The sequence below is a fragment of the Peromyscus eremicus genome, chromosome 8a (genome assembly GCF_949786415.1).
Source record: "Peromyscus eremicus chromosome 8a, PerEre_H2_v1, whole genome shotgun sequence".
NCBI lineage: Eukaryota > Metazoa > Chordata > Mammalia > Rodentia > Cricetidae > Peromyscus > Peromyscus eremicus.
The window spans coordinates 102,088,522-102,108,511 of NC_081423.1; the positions used below are offsets into that span (position 1 = coordinate 102,088,522).

The following is a 19,990-nucleotide window of genomic DNA, read 5'->3' on the forward strand; positions in this document are numbered from 1 at the left end:
CAGGGGGCGGCTGGCCTGGCCAGTCTGAACTGCTCATAAATCCGTCCTGCACATGCCGTGCACTCCCAAAGCCCAGGCTTGAAAACTCAGAACCCGTTTGGCCCTGTGACCAGGTGACTTATCTCTCCGATGTATCCCCAGAGCCCGGAACAGTGGCTAGCTTCTGAATGGAACCCAACAGCGGTTGGGTCTGAGTGATTTTTATTTCTAGGTTCTGAAGAGGTGACATTGGAATTGCCATCTGTCCACACTCAGGGACTGCTCTTCAGCATGTGCCGCTTCCCTGGGGATGATGGCCCAGGTGTGTGGCTGGCAAAGCAGGTCACAACATTAGCAGCAAGAGCTTTGTCCTGCTGGGTCCTGGAGTCCCTTGAGGTTGGTCCCTTGCCAGAGAGATGAGAAGGTAGAGGGCGGGAAGGGGGAAGAGTGGCCAGGGTGGCATGGAGAGAGTGAAGAGGTGACATTAGCTGATGGTTTCCAAGGAGTCACCTTGAAAACCTGGGGCAGGCCCAGGCTTTGTCTGTGTGGGTGCACCCTGCAGATGAGCTGCTGCCAGCATTGACAGGAACCCCTTTCTCCCTGCTGTACTGCAGGTGGGACCTGACACCCAGCTTCCTGGGCTACCCTCTGCCTTCCAGCCCTCGCTAGGGTCTTCTCTGCCTACTCCAGAGTGGGCTGCCATAAAACAGTGTCTGGTCCTTGGACTTGGGCACCAGCAGCTGAAAGCCTTGCTGGCCCTTTCCCCACTTAACCCGAGCTGTGTGACCTAGGCTGTGGCATGAACACAGGGATAATCCTAGGGTCCATGGATACTCCAGGGCCTGGTGAAGCCAATCTTGATGTCCTAGCCGGAGGTGAAAGCCCTGGATCCTGGTCCCTCTGGTGGAAGAGGGTGTGAGAAGTTCTACAGAGAATTCCTCTGGTCCAGGTCCAAGAGACCCCTGGAGGAAGTGAGAAAGCTTTCCTCTGGCTTGAGATTTTGATTTTCTGTTTAATGCAGTGATGTGTGTGTTTGTGTGTGTGCATTGTTTTGTTTTGTTTTTGTTTGTTTGGTTGGTTTGTTTTGTTTTTAAGATTTATTTATTTATTATGTATACAATGTTCTGGCCAGAAGAGGGCACCGGATCTCTTTATAGATGGTTGTGAGCCACCATGTGGTTGCTGGGAATTGAACTCAGGACCTCTGGAAGTGCTCTTAAGCACAGTCTCTTAACCTCTGAGCCATCTTTCCAGCCCCAAATGTGTGTTTTTGAGACAGGGTCTCAGTCTATAGTTCTGCCTGGCCTGGAACTCATAGAGATCCTCCTGCCTTTGCCTCCCCTGGCATGGGTCACCACATAGGCACTGCAGCCATTCTTTTAGGATTATTTAGGGGCTGAGTATAAAGCTCAGAGGTAGAGAATTTTTCTAGCATGCTCTAGACTCCAGTGTTTCACACAGTGCCAGGGGTGGGGGTGGAGGGGCTGGACACAGTGGTTCATGCCTATAATCCCAGCTCTTGGGAGTCCAAAGCAGGAGAATTCCTGTGAGTTTGAGGCCAGTCTGGGCTACACAATGAGTCCCAAGTCAGACAGGTTACAGAGTGAGACTCTGTCTCAAAAAAACAGATGGGGTGTAAATATTAGGGTTTTTTTTTTTTTTGTTGTTGTTGTTGTTTTTAATGTTAGGATCTTTCCAAAACTTACTTGCATTTGAAATCAGATCCTTCTGAGCTGCATTTTAGCTGAGGGATGTCAGCATCTGAGTGTCACCAACACTCACCCCTGAACATTTAGGGGTATTGATAAAACACTTTTGGGGTGTCTCTGGGATTGTCTTTCAAGCTTCCAAGGTGCTATCATTTTTGTTGCTGGTACTTTCTGGTTTCCCGCAGCAGCCAGGCCTCCTTACCCTCTTCGTGATCTTTTAGTGGTTTGTAGGCTGAAATATACACTCATGGCAGGGGAAAGTCACCACAGGGGATTGTGTCAAGTGATCCACAAATGCCCCAACTACTGCTGGTGTTGGCACAGAGAAATATGGAAATTGTCCCACTTGACACCAAGTCCATGCAGTGACCATGGGATGGAATAGGATGTGGGAGGAAGGTGCCCCACCCACAGAAGCCTTGGTCTTACTGGAGCCTTGTCAGACCAGGGTAGAGCCTGTTCCTAACAGAGTAAGTGCATTGCTACTTAGCTGTTGGGCTTTTACACTGCAGGGCAAGGAAGCTAGAGGTAGAGGTGCCTGAAATGGACCAAACCTGGGTCCCTCTGCACACTCCACCCCTCTTCGTCTTTTAGACAGGCTTATGGAGCCTGGCTCTACCCTGAACAACTGTCTCAGGTGGGTGAGGCCTGTTGTCCATCTTCACCCATGGTAGAACCATCCCGCCCTGGGACTGGGAATCTTGGGCTTTGATGACCAGGGGGTTAGGGCTGAGGGTAGAGGTGTTGGGAGCCTTGAGCTGTGGTCAGACCAGCAGTCTGAGTGTCAGCCCTGCTTCAGGAGAGGGCCAGGTGCTTAGGCCCTGTGTCACCACTGGGTCGTGGGGCTCTGTGTTGTGAGAGGCCTCAGCTTTGCTCCCTGTGCAGTCTTGGATGCCTTCTTGCCGCTCACCTAGGCACAGCTCTGGGAGTTCTGTATGCATACCTGCTTCATGAGGGAGCATCAGTGGGGTGAAGTAGCACACTAGCCTTCATTAGCTGGAAGGAAACTGAGCTGGGCTTCAGACAGGTGTTTCAGGCAGGTACTTGGCTCCTGGGCCACCGCTTTATCACTGGTAGCCGGGGCCATTATCCCATGGGACAGAAGGCTTTTCAGAGGACTGTTGGTGCTTCAGGTAGGGTGTCAAGCCATTCCCTGGGCATTCCTGTCTGTAGCAATATGTGTCAGGCCAGCACGTGATAACTGCTTGATCTGAGGTTGTTGGAAAGAGGGATAGTCCAGAGCATTCCAAGTCTGTCTCCAAGCTTAGATATTACTAGTGTATCTTCCACCAGTGGGCCTGGCCCTGGTCCTCAGCCAGCATACTCATGGGATAGATGGACCAGTGAGTGGCCTTTCATGTTCTCAGAGATGAGCAGTGATCAGACCTCTTCTGTAATCTGTGGCAATGGGAAGACTGACTATCCAGCCCTGCCATGCTGGACATGGGAGTGACCCAGCACTGGTCAGCTCAGTACTGAAATATAATATTACAAATGGATGACTTAAGCAAGTCATTGATCCTCACGCAGCCCTGGGGGATGAGAGTAGGACAAGTGGTTTCTCCTGAGACCTCTCCCTGGCCAGCAGACAGACTGGCTTCTCCATGTCTTCACATGGCCATCCCTCTGTATCTGTGTCATGGTCTCTTTCTATAAAGACACCAGTCAGATTAGCCTAGAGCCCTCACTAGTGACCGTGTGTCACCTCAGTGACCTCTTTAAAGACTTCAGATTCAGACAATGGGGCCTAGAGGACAGACTCAGCACATGCAGCCATGGCAGCATCTGCCCCACAGGTGGAGGCAGTGTCATCCTGGGGGCTGTCTGTCTCCATCATGGTGACCTGCCTTTCTAGGCTAATTGTATTTCTTGTTCCTTCCAATTTAAGCAAATTGCAGCCCTCAGTTTATGTCACTGGATCCCCAGGGTATCGTGTTGTGATATTAAGAATTTGGATCCAGGAACCGGGCATGGTGGTGAATGCTTTTAGTCCTAATACTAGGGAGGCAGAGGCAGGAGGATCTATGTGAGTTCAAGATTAGTCTGGTCTATGTAGCAAGTTCAAGGACAACCAGGGCTGTGTAGAGAGACTTTGTCTCAAAAAACAAAACAAAAAAGGGGTTTAGCTCCAGCTTAATAGTTTGAATTTGTCTCTCCCTGCACTGGCCGCCCCCAAAGTAAGTTCCAGGACAGCCAGCGCTACACAGAGAAACCCTGTCTCAAAAAACAAACAAACAAATAAAAAAGATCTGTGACCCAAACCAGAGTAGCCAATTTGGGGGGCTGTCTGTTGGGAAGCTGTGCCTTTGTGGAGGTTGGCATGAGCAGGACATTCCTGTCACAGACAGGAAAGACACGGTTAAGCTGTTTGGTGTCCTGGTCAAGCTGCTGCAATGATGGGTGTTGACCAGTTCCTGTCACACAGGGCAGATGGTGCAGACCTGGCTTCTGGGTTTCCTGGGGACTGTTGACCAAGACCCTCCAGCACATGCTGACCAAGGATTTCTTTGCATAGGGCTAGGCTAGGTGCAAGGCCCTGGTGTAGCTTTTGCCTTTGGGGACCTTACCCCCTGGGGACTTTGTGCAGGAGAGGTCAGTCTTAGCCTACCCAGAAGCTTTCAGAGTCTCCAGAAACAAGCTGGGAAGAGGGGTTCAGATGTCAGAGGTCTCTAAAAGGAGAGCGACTTGGGACAGCTGTGTTCATCTCTGTACCAGCTCTCAACAGGAGAGTGACTGGAAGCTCTGGACCCTATGAGCGATCATCACGGGGTATAAGGCTAGCCGAAAGCGGCTCAGTGTTGTTTTGGTGCCTGTCATCAGCCAAGAACCTGCTGCAGTCTCAGGTGGTCATTCCTGGTGCTTCCAGTGCTGGCTGGCTGAGGGAGAGTCGGGGTGATAGGAAGAAGGCCCTTTCTTCTGGCTCTTCCTGATGGGAGGCCACCGTGCCTATCACATCCAGGCACCCTGCCAAAGACACAGTCTCGTTCTTAATTTTGGCAGCTTCTCCAGGGGAGCTTTCAGAACAGAAACTGGAACCACCATGTTATGGGGGGAGGGGGACAGACATCTTTGCTCAGACTCTGCTGGAGCCCACTGTGTGGCATCTGGGTCCCCTTCCAGCTCCTGGAAGGTACTGGGATCTGTCCATCTCTTCTGATGCCTGCCCACCTCCCTAGGGAACTGAAGCTGGCCTTGTGGGTCTGGGGGAACCTTATCGCTGCTCCCTGAGGAGCAGGGACTCCAGCCCTCTGTTCTGGAACAATCCAGGCTTCTCTTCCAGCTTCACAGGAAGATACAAGGTTCTTACATTCCACGTGCTTCAGAGCACTTCCACAGCCTGCTGAGGAGCCAGTGGGTCTGAGGCCTGTGTGCCAGGAGTTTTTTCATTCATTCTTCCTCATATTCACATTCACTATCTCTCTCTCTCTCTCTCTCTCTCTGGATATCTCTGTTTCTTTTTCTCCTGCCCAGAATGGAGAGTGGTCTGGTCACAGCCAACTTCCTGCTGCCTTGGACAGGGGCACACTGTGTAGCAGTGAGGCATGTAGGCAGATGACCTTGCTTGGGCTACCCTGCTCCTGTGTCCAAGACTCCTGCCTGTCCCCTTTTCACCCCAAGGCCTGCTTCCTTCTAGAAACCCATGCCTCTTTTTATCTAAGATAATATATAAACATTCCTACCGTCTTTGACTCTAACCAAGCAAGGCAGAGCTCAGAGTCACCCTCCTTCAGCAGCTCTTTGTGCTCACTGAATACTTGGAGTTGATTTTATTCCCAAGGACATGACATCCTAAGCAGGTCTTGCTGGTGTTAGGATTCTGTACATGCGCAGCTTGGGTCTAACACCGTACTGCCACATGGTCACGCAATCCGCCCCTTAAAAAAGCGCCGGAGGCGGACCCCCACCCCTCTCTTTCTGTGTTTCCTCTCTGTGTGCTCTCTCTCTCTCTGCTCCCACCATCTTCCTTTCTCTCCAGGCCTGGCTTCTTTCTTTCTTTCTTTTTTTTTTTGGTTTTTCAAGACAGGGTTTCTCTGTGTAGCTTTGCGCCTTTCCTGGAACTCACTTGGTAGCCCAGGCTGGCCTCGAACTCACAGAGATCCGCCTGCCTCTGCCTCCTGAGTGCTGGGATTAAAGGCGTGCGCCACCACCGCCCGGCCCTGGCTTCTTTCTGATAAAGCTCTTTCTAACTCTGGTAGTTGTGGCCGTGGCCGGTGACTTCCCCTGTAACCAGCGCCACCAACCAGCGCCGCTTAACCATCAGCTGGGTCAATCTGCACTGGATTGAGCTACAGGGTGTTTGGGAGGTTCCCTCTCACCTGGGTAGTGCCTTGGGCTGCAAAGCAAATACCTGCTTTTCTATTGAGTCCTGGCTGAAGGGGTGCAGCCACACAATTGGGCCTGAGCTGGGTGTGGTGGCACACACCTTTAATCTAGCATTCAAGAGGCAGAGGCAGGGGGATCTCTGGACTTTACAGAGAGTTCCAGGCCAGGTAGGGCTACACAGGGAGACCTTATCTTTAAAGAGGGCAGGGGCAAGGCTGGAGTGGCCGTGGGACACCCTGCTAGGGAAAGTCTTGGCAGAAAGGCCACTGTAAACTTGACTTGAGCTCCGATAATCTTTTGGTGGTCTTCCTGAAGCCCCGAGCCCTTTTGAGACAGATGTGTTCTGCAGGATAATAATCTCCCATGAGTTTGCAGGTACTCCAGAGCTTTATGTGTGGAAGGTATCTCTTATAAATACTGAATGAGCAGGTGAATAAGTAAAAGAATTGTGGTTCTAAATATAGTTCCTGGTCCAGAAAAGCTACCCAAGGAGCCACCTCACAGTCCCAGCACATTTTGGGGGAGGTGGGTCACTGGCCTGGGTTTTAAAGAAAGTGTGATGCTTGTTCATTGAGTAGTATTCTGTTTTGGCAGGAAAGAGATAGCCTGAGTTGCCTATCAGGACCACCCAGCCCTCTTTATGGATTCCTGGCTTCAGGCTTTCATGAAGAGGGAGATTCTTCCTCAGAATCTTGAGTTTGTTTATTTTTACAAGGTCAAAACTTGCAGCTTCTGCTTTTCCCTTTGTGCTCCTTGGTGTTGATAAGAAGATGATCTCTTCCCCAGTGAGCAAGCCCTTCTCCTTGGGTGCTTGTGCTTCGGCCTTATTGGCGTGGTCCCAGGCAGGAACTTGTTCTCTCATGGGAGCCGTCTATAGCAGGTGGGTGGGGACTGTACTCCCACACAGGGACTGGATGAGGTGGGGCAGGAACTGCCGCCAGGGGCAGGCGTGGCATACCATGTCCAAATGGCTTCTGCATGAACCCTAGAATAATGAGAACTGAGCTTAGAGAGACCCTGACATACACAAATATATGTGTGCACCTGTATGTACACACACCCCAGATGGACTCCCCCCTTTGTGAGCCACTGCATTTCTTATAAGGTAGCTGGAAGTCAAGTGACCCAAAGAAAGATTGTGACATTGGCCAGCAGCCTGGAAATAAGCCTCCTTCAGAGCAGGCCCACTTTTCCAGCCAGGGCGGGTGTTGCTAAGCAGACCTGGAAAGACACTGGCCCTCTATGGCCATAGAGTGTCAGCCCAATGGCATTCATGTCCCTGCCACTGCCTCAGGCCAAGACAGCAGTCCCTGGCTGACTGGCCGCTCTTGAGCAGGTGGAGGTTATAGCCATGCCTAGGTGTCCTAGCTGGCACTTCACCACCCACATTACATTCCTCCTGTATGAGCTCAGCTGCACTGAGGAAGTGAAACCTTACAGCTGCCCTCTGTGTCACGGGAGACATGACAGGTGCCTCAGCGGTCTGCCTTACTTGGCCTTGGGTGGTTTCTGGCATATTCTCCTGTCATTTAGGATGTGAATGAAGCTCAGAGGACTGATCTGGACTAAGCCTCTTCTTCCTCCCAGGACCCTCAAGGGTGTGCCTGGATCCACGTTCTTGGGCCTGCTCCTGGACTCAGCACTCCAGCATTTTGCTCCTGTAGTGTCCCTGTCTGGTTCCCCGGTGCTCTTTGGATTACACCCTACCCAGTATGCATCCAGTTCCACCTCAGGGTCCTGTCCCCGTGTCTGCCCCTCATTTCCCCAGTCAGGTCCCAGCTGTCCTCAGCCACTGCCTGGTGTACAGAACACAGGAATGCAGCCCAGCTAGGCGCCTCCTTCCTCCCTTCATAGAGTTGAACAGCAGGGAGGCTCCTCTCTGTTTCCTCTTTGACCCTTGACTAAAATCTGTGCAGCCAGGGCCTTTCTAGTGTACCAGCTTGGCTCTGCTCAGATCCTCCCAGCTTCCTGTCCTGTCCCGGGGACATTACTACACTCGCTTCCTCTCCTGCTGGCGCCTGTAGCCCTGTAGCCCTGTAGCACCGCTTGGTTTGGCCTGGGGCGTTTACACTGCCCTGGCCTGCCTGCGTGCCTGCCTCCTCTTTCAGTCATGACTGTGTCCTCCCTGCCTCTCACTGGGCTCTGTCCTCGGATCCCAACCCTGCTGGAGCCTTCCTCCTTCACTCCCCAGTTGCTGGTTGTGGGACCTGGGGGTTAGTTGGTTGCTGAATGCTCATTGTTCTGAGGACTCAGGGCTAGCATGAAGAGGCGGCTGGGAAGGCAGGGCCACCAGCCCTGTAGATTTGCCTGAGAAGTGTTACCATCTGAGGTTCCTGTGGGCTAGGAGCCCTCCTGAGTGAGGGGTCAGCAAGCCAGGTCCACACGTGACAGGGTGGGTGGTGGAAGCTTCGATTTGGAGTCCTCATTTTCCAAAGAATGAGGGAGGGTCTTGATGCCCCTTGGTGAGGATATCCTGCCATACCCCAGGGCAAGCCAGTGCCGGGCAGGCCGGGTGTCCTTAAATGTCCTTCTTAGTTGTCATGCTGGTCCTTCACCGGGGCCACAGGTTGGAGTGAGTTGGTATAAAGCCAGGCGGCTTCTCTTCCTGTTATCCTCGGGAAGAGTCAGGCTCCCAGCATGACTCCCTCCCCACTGGCTTAGGATGTGGTCTGGTCAGGTTTTCTTTCAAAGTTCCTCCTGGGGTCTTCCCTGGCTGGCGTAGGCTGTTAGGCTGTCAACAGTTTGTGGTATTCTGCCGGTCGGATTCTCATTTGGCCGCTGTTTGTGTGTGCCTGTTTTTATGCCATGTAATTAAAACATTTATTTGGCCTTCACAGTGAAAATCTAATTTCTTGAGTCTAAGAACTGCCGATATTGGCACGGGGACTGTGGTCCGTCGGGCAAACAGATCCGGAGCCTGTTGGATTATTCATAGTATGGTATTTGTAAATCAGGCTGTGCGCTGCTCTAATCAGAGCTGATGCTGGTAATTGGTGTGTTGAGTTAGGGTGGTGGTGTGGGGGGCGTCGCTGAGCATTTGTGTGTGGCCGACGGGTGGCCTCCCACGGCTGACTCAGCCCCGCCAGCTGAGTCCTGGCGCCTCAGAAGCCATGCCTGTGAGTGCTGCCTGCGCCCTGTGGCCCTGCAAAGACCCCCTTGTTGCTCTGCAGACAACTCTGCACAGCAGGCCTCTGCCTACCCCAGGGGGTAGTGTTCACAATGGGCAGAGCTGGGGCTTCGACCTGGGGAGGAGGGGAGTGTTTCTGGATCCCTTCCAGGCTGAGCCCTCCCAGCGCTGGGTGGATGGTGGTAAGGTGACATTGCTTTCTCTGTTCCTTTCCAGACCATCATGGAGCAGTTCAACCCCAGCCTCCGCAACTTCATTGCCATGGGGAAGAACTACGAGAAAGCGCTGGCAGGTATAGCTGGCCCCTGTCCGTCCTCTGGCTCACAGATGAACTTCCTCTCAGTCTCTGACTGCCTGGGTAGAAGCCACTAGGCCTTTTGTTCCAGAAACATCTGGTTAAGATGAGTAGAGGGTGTGCCCACCCGTGTGCTCTGAATGTGACCCTGCATTCACTGTGACCACAGGCTCTTGCCATGCAGGCTGGACTCCATGCAGGCTGCTTTTGTTCCACAGCTGTGGTAACAAGCAGGCTACTTAGAGACAAGGATGTAGCTGTCTGCTCTTTAGAATTTTATGCAAAGTACCGTATTGGGGCTGGCACTAAGTGACCCTGGGTCTAGGGCTTGTGTCCTCACTCTGGTGAATAGACATGCTGCAGCTCCTTTGGGACTAGACCCTTGGCTCACAGATTCTTTAGGCACCTTCCACCCCCAGCTCGTAGAAGGAAAGGACTGAAACCCGTCATTGGTCCTAGCATGCATCAAGAGAGCCACTCTTCCAGATCCTGACCCTGGGGTCAGTCCCTGTGACCTCACCTGTAAAGGCGGGCTGCAGCGGCCACCATCTTTGTAAGTAAAGCATGAGGCCATCGTTTTTCCAAAACATGCACTACATCGTTCCTCCTCTGGGCTTCACCATGCTGTGGCCCCGGGTGTGGGATGAGCCCCTTGTTCAGTTACAGGTTTCCAGGACAAGGCGGCAGAGAGAGCTATATTTGGTTAGCAGGGTCTTGTTATGGCTCCCTCCCTGTAGCCTGTGGTCACTTGAGGACAGAGCACCTGACTGGTCTCTGGTGGCATGGGCCTGATCCTGGTCACACTGTCCAGTTGGAACTGTCAAGCCACCAATGTTCCTTCCTGCTTGCCCCACCCAGTGTGGGACCAAGGGCTTTCCCACTTTAGTCCTACAGTCCTGCCAAGTGGCCTCCTGTACACGAGTCCTCCCAGGTACCCTAATCTGTTCTATTGACGGTTGCTCCAAGTAGGGCTGACCTGTAGCAGGACCATGGCAGCAGGCTCCTGCATATTCCTAGAGGTCACTGAGGCCACACCAAGGTGAGATGTGGGAGGAGAACATCCAGTGGTCCTGGTCTATTGGAGCTCAGCATTGACCCCAAGCCCTGAGGCCTGGCCTCCGGATTGTGTGAGACTGGCCTCATATTCTCTGCCTCAGCTCCCAAGTACTGAGATTACGTTCACACCACACCCGGCCCTTGCTCCCATTCCGATGCCTGCTTGCCCTCAGCTGCTTTTGTGTGGGAAGAGGAGGTGACTTTCTGTGTCTGGCTGTAACCCCCTGGAAGAAGCCCTGAAGTAGCAATGCAGCGTGGAGACCAACCATGAGGCTTCTGCCCTGTCTCCTGAGTGCCCGTTATCTCCAGGCACAGCACACGATGCTCCAGTTCTCCCAGCAATAGAATTTTCTAGGACCTTGAATGTATCCAGCTGCTTCTTCCTGCTCTGATTTTCAGGTGGACTTTGTCTGGTGACATCGGAAGGCTTGGATGGCTCTATGCCATGACAAGTAGGAGAGAAACTGACACATTCCGCACCAGTGATGTCCCCTTCCAAAGCCATCCCTGTGGTGCTTGGTGACCTAGCCATTAGGAGTCTTTTTTTGGCGGGAGGGTGGATTGCACCTCAATTTTATTTTATTTTTTATTTTTTTTTATTTTTATTTTTTTTTTTTTATTATTTTTTTTTTTTTTTGGTTTTTCGAGACAGGGTTTCTCTGTGCAGCTTTGCGCCTTTCCTGGAACTCACTTGGTAGTCCAGGCTGGCCTCGAACTCACAGAGATCCGCCTGGCTCTGCCTCCCGAGTGCTGGGATTAAAAGCGTGCGCCACCACCGCCCGGCACTATTTTATTTTTTAATGCTGAATGTTGTTTATTGAAGGAGGGAGGAGGTCTTAAATACAGGCTTACAGCACAATGGGAGAACCCCAGAGGGCAGAAGTTCGCTACCGATGTTTTACAATCTCACATCTAAACCATTAGGAGTCTTTCTGCCCTGGCACGGCTCTCCTCCATCCGTAGATTTCTGTGACCCGGTGCCCTGAATTTGAGGTGTGGCCTCACCTTCTCTGGATATAATGGAGGCTCTAGTGGCCCCTCTTCTCTGATGTTACCCTCCAGCTTCTTGATGCTCAGAGACGGTTTCCTTCCAGACGCTCCTGGCCCCCCTGGTGTTCCTCATGGAGTTGTCAGGACTGTGTGTGGACAGGCTGGATGGATGGTTATTTCCTCTTCCTGTTTTCTCTGATTGTCTAGGCTGGGCTCAGTCTCACAGGCCACCCACACCACCTCGGCCCCTCAGCCTCCAAGTGCCCAACTTCTGCTCCTTCGTCTTTTCTTCCATTTGTTTTAAGAGGTCCACTCTCCCAGGCAACAGAAACTCCTCAGTCCCTCAGGGACACGATCTTGTACCACAGAAGAAATTGGGTGCACTTAATTGAAAACCATATAAAGTTTGATAGAGTGCCCAGTTACAACCCTCTAACAGAGTTCTGTAGAAAACCAATTAGAAATTGTAGTGGTGCCACTGGTGGCTGCTTCTCATGGCCCTGCTCTCCACACCTGGCAGCCTCTTCTGTCTTCCCTGCTTTGAACAGTGAAGGATGGGTGGTTGGGGCCTTCCTCAGGTGGACGAGTGTGCCAGGCACAACAGAGGAAGTCTGGACCTGGTGGCTGGGGTGGCTTGTTCTGTCAACAGCCACCGTTGGGCTGGGGGGAGGAAAGGCAGGTGCTGAGCTTTCCACCCCCAGAAGCCCCTCTGGCTACAAAGTGCAGATATGATGCCCTTAGCCTGCTTTGGGCAATGGCACCTGCTCCTGGTTAGGGCCTGTTCTGAGACTGAGGACAGTGACTGTCTTTCGACTTGGAATCTTTGGATAAATCAGTGGCCTCCCTCCTGCCTTCCAGAGCTGCCTTGATCTTGCCCAGGGTCTGTAGGCGCTTTGTCTGGTGCGTACACTTAAAGCTGCATTCCTCCCCCTCATCAGGCAGCACATGACAGGGCGCCACGCTCCGCAGCGCTACTTGAATAGCTCTGGACCTGCACAGTACACTGTGTTCTTACACACAAGAGAAACCCTCGTGATGGCAGTGGAATAAGAGCATCAACAGGAAACCATGGCGTCCACAGCAACGACGAAGCTAGAGCGCTCCTTGAGCTTGTCCAGGCTTGGGTAGGGGTGGGCACCACTGCCATCCGTGTTGGCAGCAGACCTTTTCTGGGTTCTGTGCAGGAATTAACCACTCTTTCCTGTCCCCTCAGGTGTCACCTTCGCCGCCAAAGGCTATTTCGACGCTCTCGTAAAGATGGGGGAGCTGGCCAGCGAGAGCCAGGGTTCCAAGGAACTTGGTAAGACCCTTGGCTGGGAAGAGGGCCTGGAGGCCCCCAGAGTCACTGGATATATCCAGGCAGGTCTGGAGAGCTGGTGCCAGACTGAAAACTAGGTTTTATCTGCTAAATAAGAAGAGTAGTTTTCAAATGTCAGAGCTGGTGAGGTGTACTCTCCACTGAAAGTGGCGTGTACCATATGGCCTCAGGGTACTGCTTGGAGCTCCCTTTGGTGGCCTGTCTGCCCTGAAGAGCATGGCTGGCACCAACAGACACAGGCACAGTCACATTGAGAGGCGTGGGGGCCAACTCTTAAGTGGCAGATAGAGGGGCCTGTGTGGAAAGTTGGACTGAAGTGGTCACTAACATACTGAGTTGCTTCTGGCATAAAGACAAGTGAGAAGGGTGGGGACCCCCTGGAGGGTGCACCCCCATATCTACAAACCTCGTAATACAGGAGACCTGGGAAGTGCTCGAAGGTGGGGTCCCCGAGGTCTTTATTCCTGTGCCTGCCTGTGTTTTCATGCGCTCCTGAGAGGTGATGTTGCAAGCTGGGCCTTAGGGGGTAGGTGCTAATGTGACTGAGGTCTTCCACACTCACAGGGATGCTGGGCTGTGAGGCAGGCTGTGCTGTGCTGTGCTTGTGCTGGCCTTTGTTTATCTGCAGCTCTCAGGCTGGCCTTGAACACTGAGAAAACTAAAGTGGCCTAGAACCACTTGGTTTCTTCCAGTCATGGGCACAGAACAAGCTTCTGCATCTAGGATCCTTGTCCATGGAGGCCTCCCTATGGGGACCATTCCAGAGTGTGGTCCCTGTGTCTAGTTAGCAAGGACACCAGGTAGAGGTACTCAGAAGGAAGCAGACGGTTATCCTGGGAGGATCAGGTTTGGGACCAGTAGCTCCCCTGGACTGACAGGAGGTCTGGGTTATATTGGTAGGTCAGGGGAACTAGATTTCTTTATGCATATGTTAATTCCAGCTCGAAGACTTGTCTCTCTCATGCCATAGCTTGCTGATGGAGACCCTGTGTGCACAGCTCTGCCTGCTCTCGCCCTGCTTGTCCTTTTGTGCCTTTCCCAACCTCCTGCACAGAAGCCAGGCTTTGCACTCAGCCATGCCACTGAGACCTCCAGAGTTCATGAGAGACTGCTATGTTGACCACACAACCATGGGACCTGCCTGGGTGGCAAAGCCTAGGCTGTGCATGAGTGTGACCCATCATAGTGGTTGTAATGGGAGAAGAGAAAGACTGGCCAGCTGACGGCACTAGTAGAGGGAACCTCTGGCCTCTTGCAGATGCAGCACTCACTGGGAGCCTCTGGCAGGCTGCAGAGTGAGGGCTGAGGGTACTGCAGTGGAGATGCCAGGTGCCACACTGGTCAGGCCTGTAGGCTCAGCTGGCTGGTGAGGACAATGGTGTTCACATCTTAGACGGTCTTATAATAAAAACCCCGCAGCCAGATATCAGGAGAAATTCAGAAAAGCAGAACTGCCAGCCACTGATTCTAACCTCTACGAAATCCTCAGTCTAAATGGAGTGAGTTCCTGTTTCCTCACACCTTATGTACCTTTCTCTGCCCAGCCATCACTTCCTGGGACGTGTGTGCTCCCCAGTACTGGGATTAAAAGTGTGTGCCACCACTGCCTGGCTCTGTTTCCAGTGTGGCCTTGAACTCACAGAGATCCAGACAGATCTCTGCCTCCCGAGTGATAGGATTAAGGGTGTGTGCCACCACTACCTGACCTCTATGTCTAATCTAGTGGCTGGCTCTGTTCTCTGATCCTCAGGCAAGTTTATTAGGGTGCACAATATATCACTACACAATGGGGTGGTGGAGGCCTTGCCTGCAGGGCCTCATTGGCAGGGGGTGGCCAGTTCTGGGTTTGATGGCCGTACGGAGGTCCCACAATGGAGCTTCTGAACCAAGGTCCAGGCTTGTAGGTCTGAGAAGTTACCCTTCTTCACAGCCTAGCTTTCTTAACGCCTCAGAGGACACCATAGGAGGTTATGTGAGCCCTACATGTCTATGTGAAATTTTCTGATTTTGTACTAGACCATCAAGTGTTTTCTCCGTGGTCACATGAACGGTGAGAGTGTGCTTAGAGAAAAGCCAGGCACTGAATGCTCTGTAGTGGGCAGTGGGTGTACCTGGGACTGCTGGGAAATTCCAGGATTTTTTGCTGATGTTCCTTGGGCTCACATGGTACTGCAGGATGGGGTGAGTAGCAGGGGAGAGAGACTCAGGGCTTTGATCTGAACCAAGGAGCTTCTGTTTGTGTGTGGGCTGTACAGTCTCTTGGGCTGATTGTGGAGAGCATCCTTCCTCAATGTGCTACCAGGTGTCAGCCTGGCTCAGATCTTTTTCTTTCAGTAACAGGTTTATTGGTGTGATTCACATGCCATACATTTCACCCCTGAAAGTGAACAATTTACTAGGCTTGGTGTATTGTGAGTTTGTTCCCATTCTCTGTATCTAGATCCAACTTTTCCATCACTCCCGAGAAAACCATAATCTATTAACAGCCATTCCCTGTCCCCGGAGCAGCAGCAGCAGCACTGGGGAGCCACCCACCTGTGGTCCACCTTTGGACATTTCCTGTAATGAAGTGTACAGCTCATGTCTGACTCTTTGGCAGAGTGTGGTTTTGAGGTTCATCTGTGGTGGCATGTGTCACAGTTTCTTGACTGTAGGGCTCTACTATAGACATGTAGGGCTCACGTAACTCCCCTGAGGAGTTAAGAAAGCTAGACTGTGAGGAAGGGTAATTTCACGACCTACAAGCCTGGACCTTGGTTCAGCTCTGTTGTGGGACCTCCATACAGCCATCAAACTCCAGAACTGGCCATCTACTGCCAATGATGCCCTGCAGGCAAGGTCTCCACCACCCCATTGTCCTTAGCAGCCAGCTGAGCCTACAGGCTTGGCACAGTATGGCACCTAGCATCCCCACTGCAGGTAATATTCCAGTGTGTGATGGATCTATTCTGTTTTGAGCAGCACCTTTTGAGACAGGGTCTCACTCTGGTCCTGGCTGGCATGAACCTCAGTTCTCTTGCCTCCTCCTCCCAAGTGTTGGTAGTGTTGAGATTACAGGCAGGTGTCACCACACCTGGCCTGCTCATCTGCTAGTGGGGTGGCTTCTGCCCTGATTGCTGTGGATAGCACTGCATAGAGCATGAGTGTGAAGCATTGGTGTGGGCTTATATTTCATTTCTCTTGGGCAAATACCTGGGAGTGGAATTGCTAGAGCAAATGGTCGGATTTTGTATTAAAGCAGCACTGCTTTGCTTTAAAAATAAGTCGGCCCTGTTACCCACCCCTCCCTGCTGCCTCCCACCCAGTCAGCTGCTCCGCTCCATGTGCTGTTTGCTTCCAAGTGTCTAAAAGACAGGCCCGTGCCGTCTCTCCTTTTTAACTTCATGCTAAGGAGTTCTTAGGATGGAGTTTGCTTTCTGATCCCATCCTCTTACTTGATCCAACATAACTCTTAAAATCTTTGCTAAAATCAATACAGTGTTTCATGGTAGAAGTAAATGTCGTCTTCCCAGCTGAGACCCTCAATCCATTGGGACTGCTTGATTTCACTGCTTTATTGGGAAATGAAGCATCAGCTGCACATATTGGAACATATTGCGTGGAGTTTCCTGTGTGCATGATGGTGAATCTGTCCATTCCTTCTATAGTCAGGCCTCCCCCCCGAGCCCCGCCCCATCTCCAGCAACCACTGTTTGCAGGACGGGGGTAAACGCAGTGCTGCCGTCAGGACGTGGTGGGCCCCTGTCTAGCCCCTGTCTAGCCCCTCTTGCACACTCTTGGGTCGCACCATGCTGTCTGTGGAGTTTGGCACAGTTCATTATACCCTCATCTGCCGAGCACTATTTGGGTTGCTCCTAGTTTGGGTTATTTCCAGATTTACATTTCTCTAATTAATGATGTTCAACATCTTTTTACATGCTTATTTGCCATTTATTTGTCTTTAGTAAAATGTAAATTCAAGTGTTTGCATCCTTTATTTTATTTTATTTTTTATTTTTTTTTATTTTTTTTTTTTTTATTTTTGGTTTTTCGAGACAGGGTTTCTCTGTGTAGCTTTGCGCCTCTCCTGGAACTCACTTGGTAGCCCAGGCTGGCCTCGAACTCACAGAGATCCGCCTGGCTCTGCCTCCCGAGTGCTGGGATTAAAGGCGTGCGCCACCACCGCCCGGCGCATCCTTTATTTTATTTGGGTCTTGTCTTTATACTGGTTTATAAAAGTTCCCTATATTCTAGATCTTGTATCAGATGTTTATTTTGAAAATATTTACTCTGAGCCGGGTGGTGGTGCACACTTTAATCCCAGCACCCGGGAGGCAGAGGCAGGCAGATCTCTGTGAGTTTGAGGCCAGCCTGGTCTACAGAGCGAGTTTCAGGACAGCCAGGGCTACACAGAGAAACCCTGTCTTGAAAACAAACAAATAACTGTTTTTAAAGATTATTATACTTGTTTATTTGGTGAGAAGGGGTGAGCTAGTGTGACAGTCCAAGGACGACTTCTTCTGCCAGGTGTGTCCCTGGGAGCTGACTGTCAAGCTTGGTGACATGGGACTTGCTGAGTTACCTTGCTAATCTGACCTTTGATTTTGTGATTTATTTTTTCAGATACTATAGCCTCATGCATATTATCTTTTAATCTGCTTGTTTTACTATGTATGGAAGATGGCCTTGTCCCACCTGCACCTCTGGAGAGCTGGAATTATAGGAATGCACTGACAAGTTGGCCTAATAGTATTTTTAGGAGGAAAACAGTTCAATTTAATTGTTGACTTTAGTTTGGTAGCTTATTAAATTTTTTAATTTTTAATTTTTAATTATTTCTTTTATGTACATTGGTATTTTGTCTGCATGTGTATCTATGTGAAGGTGTCAGGCCCCCTGGAACTGGAACTACAATGGTTGTGAGCTGCCATGTGGGTGTTGGGAATTGAACCTGGAGCCAGTGCTCTTAACTGCTGAACCATTTCTCCAGCCCCAGCTTATTGATTTTTATTATGGTTCTGGTCATTATTTTTATCACAACAACTTCCTTTTTTCTGGAATACATCGCAGCCCTCATTTGATGCTAACTGATGTGTTCCCTGCCCCTGGCTGCCCTTGGAGTCATTTGTGTTGTCCAGTCTCTGGGTCCACACCCCCATCCGTTTCTTCTTCCTCCCTCTTGGAACCTCTGGTCACCCAGCTTCCTCCCAGGTGGAGCCCCTATTCTCTGTTCCTGTTTGCTTGTGGGGGAGTCTTGTTTCTCCTTTAAGGTTCTGTGCAGGGAAATGGGAAGTGGTTTTGGTGCTTTCCTATCACGCTGGCTTGGCTGGTGAATCTCAGATGGGGAAGGCTCTTTGCTAGTGTTTGAAGCATCATCTTTCATCAACTTCCAGTGGCACCGCTGAGTTCAATGCTGTTTCCACTTGATTCTGTATTCTTGGTCTTCGCTCCTTGGAAGCTGTTGAGATCATCCTGGGTGCTCTTAAGTTATCTCGCTGCACTCAGGGGTGGGGCTGGGAATGGTGACAGCCTCAGCAGTGGGGGTGGTAATGACCCGCATGGTCAGGCTTCCTAGGTGAAGAGGACCAGGGGGCCACTCAGCAGGGTGGAAGATAGGAGCAGGGGACGTGTTTCTGCAGAAATGTTCATAATCTGGAGCAGGTGGTGAGTCTAAGAGGGAAGCAAAGCTTTAGATAAGCAGGACCTTGTGATCCTTATGCCGCAAGTGTCAGCTATGGGAAGATTGATGTGTACATCTGTATTATTGTCAGCAGTAGGAGCATTCATTTTCACTGCTGTAGAATATTCCATAAACACATAATTAACCATCTGTTTCGTTGGTCTTCTCTTGGTTATAACTGAGTTATTCCCACTGGATTTCGCTGTTCTGAGCAGGCTAGTTCATGGAAAATGTAAGACTACGCCCCTTTAGAAGATAAATGCTCTAAGACACCGTGGCCTTTGGCAACAGCCACTGTGAAATAGGGCTTGCTTGCTTCCCGGTACCCAATAGTGGCAGCTCAGCACTTTTTCTGACTGTGTCTCCTACATATTTGTAGGCTGTGCTCTCAATTGCATACATGTGCTGTCTGGTAAGATAGGCCACATTATCATGAGATGACCTTCTCTATACCAATTAGTCTTATTTGTAGTCGTTTTGGTTTTTCAAGGCAAGATTTCTCTGTGTATCCCTGGCTGTCCTGGAACTCACTTTGTAGACCAGGCTGGCCTTGAAATCACATAGATTCTCCTACCTTTTCCTTCCAAGTGCTCAGATTAAAGACATGCACTACCATGGCCAGGCCTGTGGTCTACTTTTGGTACCATTTGGTTTTCTCCTCCTCCTGTTTACAGCTTTGCTCATTTCTGACCTCTTGGTCAGCATGTCCAAGATAGACTGATCTAGATGTGTAAGGTCCCCATTGTCTTAGAGGTAAATCAGAGCCCTCAGGGAATGTCACCCCTTGCAGGGTGAAGGGACCTCTGGTCTGTCCAAGTATGAAAACACTCTATTCAGACCAGCCTCTATTGGTCCCTAATTGTTTTCAGGGTTTTCTCTTTCTGTTTTGAGACCAGGTTATGCTGTATTGTCTAGCCTGGTCTTGGACTCCTGGGTGTAAGAGCTCTCTACTCTCCCTCTTCGACCTGTGAAGTAGCAGGGACCATAGGTGTGCACCATAAGCGATCAAATCCTGACATCCAGCGGAGTGGAGCCTATAAGCCTACCCTCTCACTGTGGTCCTCCTTCCAGGCCTTTCTGGCCCAGGCCCCAGCTGCACAGGGCAAGGTTGGTTGTCAAGCATACAGGAGACCTAACCTGGCTAATTCTTTCCTTCCCTCTTTTTCTGTCCCACCCCTCCCCCCTTCCTTCCTCCCAGAGCTTCTTGTCTTTGCTTTTCCACATAGAGTGGCCAGGGTAAGCTGCCCATGGCTCCCACTCTGCTCACTGGGCAGACACCCTTGTTAGGAGTGTGTAGAATTTCACATGCTGTGGACATCTGTCCCTCCCACCTACCCTATTCCCCTTTGGAACCCTGTGCTTCATTCATTCTTCTCATGAGTCACAAGGGTGACAAGCAGCCCCCTCCGCTCAACACACGCACACGCACGCACGCACGCACGCACGCACGCACACCCCAGTCTCTGCGGAGAGCACCTCTGTGACACTGGATGCCCAGGGAGTCACTCCTGCTGCAGATGACCCCTAGAGCCAC

The 19,990-nt window shown here is 51.2% G+C and overlaps 1 protein-coding gene across 6 annotated transcripts in view; it reads left to right on the top strand.

The window, feature by feature from the left end:
• Baiap2 (BAR/IMD domain containing adaptor protein 2) overlaps positions 1 to 19,990 on the top strand; it is a 71,788-nt gene that overhangs the window by 5,495 nt on the left and 46,303 nt on the right. For all 6 annotated transcript variants that reach the window (XM_059272261.1, XM_059272262.1, XM_059272260.1 and 3 more), the window contains exons 2-3: positions 9,355 to 9,430; positions 12,693 to 12,779. In XM_059272261.1, the coding sequence (XP_059128244.1) occupies positions 9,355 to 9,430; positions 12,693 to 12,779 (163 nt within the window). The remainder of the gene's footprint in view (positions 1 to 9,354; positions 9,431 to 12,692; positions 12,780 to 19,990) is intronic.